Source organism: Notothenia rossii, assembly GCF_949606895.1.
Source record: "Notothenia rossii genome assembly, chromosome: 4".
Taxonomy (NCBI): domain Eukaryota; kingdom Metazoa; phylum Chordata; class Actinopteri; order Perciformes; family Nototheniidae; genus Notothenia; species Notothenia rossii.
In genome coordinates, this window is record NC_136902.1 from 10,237,877 (window position 1) to 10,247,652 (window position 9,776).

Here is a 9,776-nt window from a genome sequence, read left to right on the forward strand (position 1 = left end):
ACGCTTAAAACAACATAAAATCAGTTTTACTTGGGCTGCAACTAATTATGATTTTTAATTTCTGGTTAATAGACCAACTACTTTCCCAATTAATTAGTGTAAGATCCAAAAATAGGCAAAAATATCCACTTGTTTCCCAAAATAACTATCGTGTGCTATTTAACACCCCCCAATAGTCTTTTTACTATTCAATAAAACAAAATATAAATATTAGAGAGGCTACACCCAGAGAATAATTGGATTTTTTGTGCTTGAAAATAGCTCAAGTAGACTCTATGAATTGCCTACTTGATGCAGCTTTACTCTGATTTAATGTAATCTGCTTTCGAGGGGTTTTAGTCAGATTAAAGGGGCGCTATTTTGCTTTTTGGGGGTTTTCCCTTTCCTGTGGTGTTTTATAGTGACATCACTATGTAACACTTGCGCTTCTATTAGCTAGCGCTCCAACACATTGTACGTGATAGGCTAAGGGTCAGGAAATCTCTATGTTGTTGACTAATCACAACAGAGCCGGCCAGCTAACCAATCAGAGCAGACTGGGCTCTGGTTTCAGACAGAGGGTGAAAAGGTGCTGCAGCACAGGCAGTATGAGGAAATAAAGAGCTTTTTGAACATTAAAACATGTAAAGATGTTAGAGGCACAAAATACGATTACGAAACCTGAAAATTAGCAAAACAGGGCCCTTTTAAACAAGGTAATAAATAAAAATCCTTTTTGCAGTTGATGACGCTGAAACAACATATCATCACTTTACAGCAGACAACGACACCCTGCAGGCCACGCATGCTTTAAGCTTCAGGAAAAGAAGAGACAGAGTGAGAATGAGTAGTAAGAGATCGTCTGATCCCCATTTTTAATCCAATAGTTTACTTATTATCAAATCTGAATCAGCACACAGCATCAACAATCTGTATTTTAGCTGAAATAGCTGTAACACACTGCCATTTGTCATGTTGACAAAAAGTGGGTGCAATGAAATCAGATGTTTCTAAAGTGTTTATTTTTGGCAAGCACCATTCGAAATAGAGCAACTTTGTCATGTGCTTATGTTATGTGATGAAGAATAAATTATATACCCATGCAAAATTCCCTGTGAAATGTACATACGTATCTTTATTGCAGAAAGGTTAAGTGTCACTGAAATTCTTTTTTATCTTTTTATTTTTTTACTTGTTATGACTTATTGTTCTGTTGTCGCCCCTGTGTTTCTCCCTCGTGTTGTTTGTTTCAGTTTTCGGTCTTTTTTTTAACCAGCATTGGTTATCTTGTAGAAATGTTAAAGATCATTACACATAGTCGTCTGAAAATGCTTGGCATGTATGGAGTTACATTTTTTCCTCTAAAATCATACATCCGTACAAAATCAAAATGAGTAAAAAACAAACCAAAAAAAGAGAAGATACAAATCAAACCAAGAGGTTAAAATCAAAGAAACATGTCTTTGTGCATCCTGATATTGAACTGGAAAAAACGTCTCGTCATCTTGGATTAGGTTATAAAGCCTGTTACACTTTTTTTCCTGCACACATTTCATTTTCATGTCTTTTTAATGCATCCATCAGTTCTTTAATTATTGAAAAGGAGAATCTGGCCTCTTACAAAACACGAGGAGAGATCCTCAAGTGTCTGTCGACGAGGCGTCACTCACATGAGTCTGTAGTTCTTTAATAATAGGTCCACGAGGCTCATTTACATCAGGTGTATCCCACCACGCATGCCCCGGTGCTTCTCATACGGTGGTGACCCTCATCACCACCTCCCTGCTGGCGACGGCGCTGATCCGCGGGTCGTGAGGCCGCAGTTGGCTGAGGATGTGCAAGATGGTGTATCCACAGTGGTGGTTCAGAATAGTTCTTAACCTCCTGCTCTGTCGCCCCGCGCTGCTGCTGGCCAGGCCGTGAGGGTTTCCGCGGGATCCAGGCGCCCCCGTCTTTCTGTTCGAGCTCAGCGGGTCGCCCAGGTCCTTTGATTTCTCATAGTTCAGTACTTTCCACTGCTGATTGACAGCCTGCCACCGTTTGAAGATCCGATACACTGACGATCCCTCGTGGATAATGAGGCCTGGGAGGGGAGAAGAAGGAGAAGGGTGAAGGAGAGTGCATCAATGAATCCCCTCTGCTTAACCTCAACAGTCAGCTGTAAGTGCACAAATGTTTTTTGTCATTGACTACGTGTGTCTATCCGATGTAGCTTTATAAAATCCTTTTTGAGGTCCATTTTAGAGTTGAGGGAGGGAACAAAAACCTAGTTCCACATGTGTCAAGCGGGTAAATCTAAAGAGATGATGCTGGATGTGATAAAACTTAAAACTGAACTGTGTCTCCACAGCTAGTCTAGCAGCTTCCACTAAACTCCATACATCCACAGCATCACTGAAATAAATGCACCAGGGAGCGATCTCTTACAGAAAAAGTAAACCATTACAGAATATGAATACAAGTCTAATCTAGATTTACAATAATAAACTTAAGGGGCCCTTTTATGCTTTGTGGCATTATCCATTTCATGGGATGTGTTATATAATTATTGGTGCATGTAAATAGTCTGCAAATGGTAAAATGTTCCGCAACATCACTACATAACACTGGCGCTTCTATTGGCTAGCGCTCCGACAAATTGTACGTGATAGGTTAAGTGGCGGGACATCTCTAAGCGGTTGACCAATCACAACAGAGCCGGCCAGCTAACCAATCAAAGCAAACTGGGCTCTGGTTTCAGACAGAGGGTGAAAAGAGGTGCTGCAGCACAGGCAGTATGAGAAAAATAAAGAGCTTTTTGAACATCAATGCATGGAGACAAGTTACAGTAGAGACACTCTACATACAAATATAAACTTGAAAATGAGCAGAACATGTCCTCTTTAATAGATCCAAATCTACATATTTTAGGAAAAGAATAAGAAAACGGTGGGTTACGTATTGTAACCCTAGTTATATAAGCACAGGCGGAGCCCTCTACTGGACTCTATGGGTACTACCTCTCAACCATACTATGTGAGCATTCATCAACTGAGATATCTATAACCGTAGCCGGCCCCCTGGGGCCTACCTGAATGCGCGCGCAAGCCCACCTACATAAGGCGGCCTCGCCTCCTGACTGTCATCCTACACTTCTCTTCAGCGAGCGGCAAAGGACAGGCAGGGCCCCGTGTAGAGGGATCCGCCTGTGCTTATATAACTAGGGTTACAATACGTAACCCAGCGTTATATCTCAAACAGGCTCCGCCCTCTACTGGACTCTATGGGTACAGTGGGTGGAGCCCTGATGCCTAAACGCCCTGTCGTCCAACAACATCGAGTCACCACACTGCCCCTGACCGGCTTTTGGCTAACAGCCACTGCTCCGCAACCTCCTCTCCTCCAGCTGTGACCGGGGAGAAGTGGGGGCCGCAGTTTACCTGGCTGGTGGGCACACTCAGACACGATTACCTCGTGAATAGTGTGCCTGGAAAACAGTGAGAAGGGTATGGGAACACATAAGTGCACTATGTCCATGGGGAGGGGGGGGTGTCAGATACCTGCTGACCCACAGCCCCTCCCCCCCTCACCAGTCCTGTGTTGCCGCAGCAAGCACAGATGATGAGAAGGAGCCAGACATGTCTTAGCGCTCAGTTGTCCCCTTGCTCGCTGAAGAAAAAAGGATGACAGTCAGGAAGCGAGGCCGCCTTATATACGGTGGGCTTGTGCACGCATTCAGGTAGGCCCGCCCCAGGGGGCCGGCTACGGTTATAGATATATCAGTTGATGAAAGCTCACATAGTATGGTTGAGAGGTAGTAACCATAGAGTCCAGTAGAGGGCGGAGCCTGTGTGAGATATAACTAAGGTACTTCTTGTCTCATACACCAGCCTTAAAAAGCTCAGCATCATAGGTGTGAACTTTCCATTTTGCTTGTGTGATGAGAACTGGCAATAATCACAGATATCTGATGCCATCTGTTCTGCTCAAAATCACACAAAAACAGTCGACCAGGTTGCTGCAATAAGTCTCTGCGACATCTTCAAAATGCGCTTTGTTCCTGTAGTTGTCGTCCTCCTACCTTTGCACCATCTGTTCATCTTAGTTTTGCCTGTGTGTGTTATTTAGCATGACCTTAACAGCTAACAGAATGTGAACTGAATACATGCTTTTTAGTTTGTCCTTGCATAATTCAACCTATGTTTATTAATATATTTTTGTGTTGTTGCAGAGCTCCTTGCTGCATAATGCATCACGTCGTACTCTGTAACCTTCTACTACGCCCCTTTTTTAATGTGTTATTCTTATACAGTTTTTCAATAAACAATGCTGTTATTTATAAAAGTGCATCGTTATTTTATGTTTGCACATGTCCTTTACCTATGCAGACGATATCCATGAAGCCGTACATGCCGTAGCAGATTTGGAAGAGCAGGTCCTGGCGCTGCCACTTGGCCGAGGGGCTGAGGGAGGACCAGATGAGCCAGGAGATGCTGGCGATGAGGAACAGGGAGCCCAGGATGATGGCCGCTATCTGCACCTTCTCTATCACCGTCAGAGAGATGGCCTGCCACTGGAGGGGAGACAACACATCATTAAAGGTCTCCTATTATACTGTCTTTCATCAATATATTATAGGTCTCAGATATATACAAAACATGTCTCTGAAGTGTTTAGCTCCAAACACCAAACAGATCATTGCAGCATTACCCATAATCCCCTCTGTTTCAGCCCTGTTTCCAAAGTGCTGATTCTCTGTCTGTTACTTTAGATGAAAATAAAGAGCCCCTCCCCATGCCCCTCTGAGAGAGATTTGGTTAAAAAGAACTCAATGGTGCTCTAGGAGGAGATTCAGGTGTATGGGGGGGGGGGGTACCTTGGTTGCTGATTGGCTAATGGTTACACAAGCCAAAAAATCGTTATGACATCATAAAGTGGCCAAAATCTGATCAGCTCATTTTCAGACAGGGTTTTTATATCAATGGATCAGGACAAAAAGAGATAGAATATTTTTCCTGTAACTTTCAGAATCTCTTAACGCAGAGGGGACACATGTTGATGTAGAAGAGACATGAGAAAGTGGATTTTGCATAATAGGTGACCTTTAATATATTTTGAAAAAAGTCATCTTTACTTAAGTACCAATACGACAATGTAAATGTGGATCAAGTTTTTTTGTGGTTTCTTTGCATTCATTTCTTGTTTTTTTTTAGCATCTTTTGAATTGTCCTCACCCCACGGGCATGATCTCTTTTTACTGCTCAAACATAGGCATAAATCTGATGTATAACTCATATCAAAGTATAAGGCTTTCAGGACCACAAAATGCAAGATATATTACAAAGGTGGATGTTAGAATGCTAATCCCTCATAATATAATTTAGGTTATTATTTATTTTTTAGGGTTGTAAAGTATTTTGTTTTACTTAGGGGGCATTGCAATTTAAGGGCATTGTAAAAAGAAATGAAATATTGATATTATTTAAGGCAACATTTATTAATATTTTCCATTTCTTTCTGTTCTTGCTTTGTCTACCTACACTCGTATTCTGAGTGTATTTCATTTGCCAAAACAGAGACAAGACACACTATAAACAAAGGTAAAGATGAACTACACACCTTACGTCGTAAATAAGGTAAGCTATATTGTTTGACTTGCATTCATATTTATTTTTTAGCACTACATAGTAAATGTTGCTGTGATTTAAATTGCTTCTGCATAATTAATTCAGTACCACAGATTAGTCACACACACACACACACACACACACACACACACACACACACACACACACACACACACACACACACACACACACACACACACACACACACACACACACACACACACACACACACACACACACACACACACTGTCTGACAGGTTGTGTAGTAGTGTAAAGTAGCAGGAGGTGTACATGCTGTGCTGAAAATTGTACATAAGTGTAGTACGGAGTCAACGTACAGTTACTTTCCAAGTCATTGTATGACAAAATAATCATATATGACTCCATGATAAACACACACACTCACACACACAATACACAACACAGAGATGACGAGTTTCGTTAAGCTATAGGTTGAAATAAAGCTTTTATTCACACTTTTGTGTCAGAATTTACCTATTTTTACTTCTTTGTGACACATACACACATATTTTCGGTCTGAAATGTTGTGTAGTAGGAGTGCAAAGTAGCAGAAGGTGTACGTACTCTACTGAAAATTGTACATGAGTAATTTTCTGAGTAAATGTACAATGATTTTTCATCTTATTACATATCATCAGAGAACAATATCACCATCTATGACTCCACGATAAACAAACACACACAGAAAAGGACAAACACACACACACACACACACACACACACACACACACACACACACACACACACACACCCACACACACACACACACACACACACCCATGGCAACTTCTCAATAGGTTTGGGAGCATTGGCTGCCTCTGAAAAGCAGTGCAGAAGGACGGTGACGCAGAGCGAAAATGTGTCAGCACAATATGGCAAACCGTCCTCACACCGCAGCGCCGGCCCCAGATTTGTTCTAGCACAGAGTGTTGGGTCTGATGCCGCAGCGTTTGTATGTTGTATGTGTTGTAAGGAAATGTGGTATTTTTTTTTTAATCCCATACGATACAGATCTCCCCGAATGAGTCATGAATAAATGCATTTAAAGTCACACCTCCCACAGAATGACAATTTGTGTTCATTTCACAAATAGCTTTACATATTCACGTAGCGTCTCCATCTTGTTATCCGATCGGCTGAATCATGGATTTTAAAGAGAGTTGTGTTTTGTAAAGAAAACGGAGGAGAAGACCTTTCTTACACCCCGACTGTTTGAGAATTAAATCCAAAGTGCAGCGAGAGTCAGATTCACCTGAACAAGGGCCTAAGCGTCTTTTGAGCACAGATATTTTTGTATATGGATTTAAATGTTACTAAAAGTAGTATTATGCATAAATCAAAGTACACTTCAAGTACCAAAAGTAAAATGACTTTTTATGCAGCACTTTCTATTTCAGAATAGTATATATATAAAATATAATTGGATTGCAATTGTTTTTGCATTAATGTGTTCATCTCTTTATTGTTGCAGCAGGTACGAGTGGAGCTCATTTTAATTGCTTTATATACTGCTGGGTGGATTGGGAATTGTCCCCGGAGGATCAATTACGTTTTATCTTATCCATAATAAAACATCCCAATTTAATATTTCATTATGTTTTGTATTATTAATCTGGATCTGCAGATGAAGTGTATAGTTGTTAAATTATTGTAGTCGAATTAAAAGTGCAATATTTTCCTCTGAATTGTAGTGAAGTGTAAAGTAGCATTTCACTTTTATAATAATATATTTTTAGTTTTTTTTAGTTTTCTCGATCACTGAAAAGGTGATGAACACAATCTGATCAAAAATAATCGTTATATTAAAAATGAAATAAATTAATAACTAAAGAATAAAAGAAAATTCAACAACTTCGAAAAAGAAAAGAAAACCAAAGGTTAAGTAAAAGAAAATCTCAAAATTGTACATCAGTAAATGTTCTTTGTAACTTTTAAACGGCTGCTTATTTTTTAATAATTCAAAACACAAGTGTGAAGCTTCGTTTTCCCCCCAAATTGTAGTTTTCTTTGGGTTTGGTGATTATTTGGAGTGTGTTTTGGCTGCAGAAGTGCTTTCTGTTACCTGCAGAGGGTTCTTGGTGCTGATGGCGAGGACCTGGTACTTGAAGTAGCAGAGCTCACAGCTCCAGGACCCTCGCTCGCTGATCCAGCGGATGAGGCAGGGCTGGTGGGTGTTGCGGACGGATCCATCACAGCGGCACGGGCTCAGCAGCTCCCCCTGAGGACACAAACGCACCATCAGTTACTATTTATGTTCAATTCAAATGTATTTATATAGCTCAATATCAAAAAGGCAGGGCGAGGCAAGTTTATTTATATAGCACCTTTCAGCACATGGCAATTCAAAGTGCTTTACGAAATAAAATAAAACACATTTAAAACTCTGCAGCTAGACTACTAACGAATACCAAAAGGAGGGAACACATTAGTCTTGTCTTAGCTACTCTACACTGGCTTCCTGTAACTTTTAGAATTGATTTGAAGGTGCTTCTCCTCACATACACAGCTCTAAATGAACAAGGACCCAGCTACATTGCTGACTCTCTAACAAACTACACACCCGCCAGAACACTGCGATCATCAGATGCAGGTCTATTAGAGGTCACCAGAAAGAAGATCGGGGAAGCAGCCTTTGTAAACTACGCCCCAAAACTGTGGAACACGTTACCCAACAATATTAGGGAAGCTAATACGTTAGGCATTTAAAAAATGTTTAAATGTACCAAAGCATTTTACTGATTTTATACTATTATACTGCACTATTCTCTGTGATTGACATTGCACTATTTCTCTATGTTTTATTCTCCATGTTTTTATTTTTTATTATTTCATCCCACTTTATGCTTTGCTCTTGCTGCTTCTTTTACACTGGTCTTATTTCTTACTGATGTAAAGCACTTTGAACTGCAATCCCCTGTATGAAAGGTGCTATACAAATAAAGTTATTATTATTATTATTATTTAAGAAGAAATACAGCAGAAACACATTATAAAATGGCATTTAAAAACAGGCATTAAAAAGCAAAGATAATAAAATAAACATACATGAATAAAACCCATACGGCAGTGTGGATATGAACAGCTCAATCAAAAGCAGCTGCAAAAGGCTTCAAAAAAACTTCTAAAGAAAGATGGACGCCATTGGTAATGGAGGTAATAGGAGGAAACTGGGGAGGATAATAATGGAAGGATTATTAAGGCTGCATTAAAAAAAGGAACTGGACTGTGTGACACCCCAAAATAATATAATATGGCTTCTTTAAAATGAGGAGGGTTCTGGTACATGGATACTTTCCCTAAGTATATTGTACTGTATTATTCAGTGATGCAAATTAGTCGCTTTTCGGCGCCTCCCGCTTTTTTAACGCTGATTTGGGTGACTTGTGTAATTCGTGGAGAACCGAAGAGTTTTCGTTTTTGGGGGGGGTCCGTCAGTCCGAACTTCTCACTTCAAAAAAGAAGAAGAAATCTAGATCGCAAAATAATTAAACAAGCGAGTGCCTGTTTTTCCTGGTCAAGGACAGGTTCATTGAACACAACACGAGCGTAACGTGTCTTCACCATAGGTCTTCACGTTGTTATGTCTCGTCTGAAAGGAGTAACGGAGAGCATCGGAACGCCACTCCAGCTCTTCAAATATTGCAGTACCCATAAGGAGCCGTACACATGCCACAGTGTTTGCGAGGCTGTGTCTTTAGTTGTAAGCACAGTGGCGATCTGTTGTCATTAGCATCTGGTTAGCTAGCTATGCTAACGAATTTAAAGAGCTTTTCTACAACCAGAGCTCTCTCCTGAGAGGCTCAAATAACCTCAGCTCAGTGAGATTAAGGCACACCTTGATATGATCATTATAGTTATTAATGAGACATTAGAGACTCAATTATTAACAGGTATAAAATACTATATGACAGTAACAAAAAAAAGATGTTAAAAATAACAAGAATAGAGTTTGAAAGGGGAGTGATTTGTAAAATATCCCAAAAGAAAAATCTGTCATTGTCAGATGGTATATTACGCTGTTTTTTTTCTGCTTCGAATAGTTCTCTCTTTTTTCACCATACCTGTGTTTGCATCACTGATTATTGTAATGTGTAGGATGACCTTATATATAACCCATCTTTTATTTTAGTTATACCGGTGTTATTTACGCTCTCAATGTTATTATTGAC

At 40.1% G+C, this 9,776-nt stretch overlaps 1 protein-coding gene across 1 annotated transcript in view; it reads right to left on the bottom strand.

Annotated features, from left to right (window-relative positions):
* Positions 1–817: 817 nt before the first annotated feature.
* The window catches only part of marchf9 (membrane-associated ring finger (C3HC4) 9), a 13,713-nt gene continuing 4,754 nt past the window's right edge, over positions 818–9,776 (bottom strand). The window contains exons 2-4 of the mRNA XM_079677235.1: positions 7,670–7,825; positions 4,339–4,531; positions 818–2,062 (exon numbers count right to left, since the gene is read on the bottom strand). Coding sequence (XP_079533361.1) covers positions 1,731–2,062; positions 4,339–4,531; positions 7,670–7,825 — 681 coding nt within the window. The 3' untranslated portion in view covers positions 818–1,730. The remainder of the gene's footprint in view (positions 2,063–4,338; positions 4,532–7,669; positions 7,826–9,776) is intronic.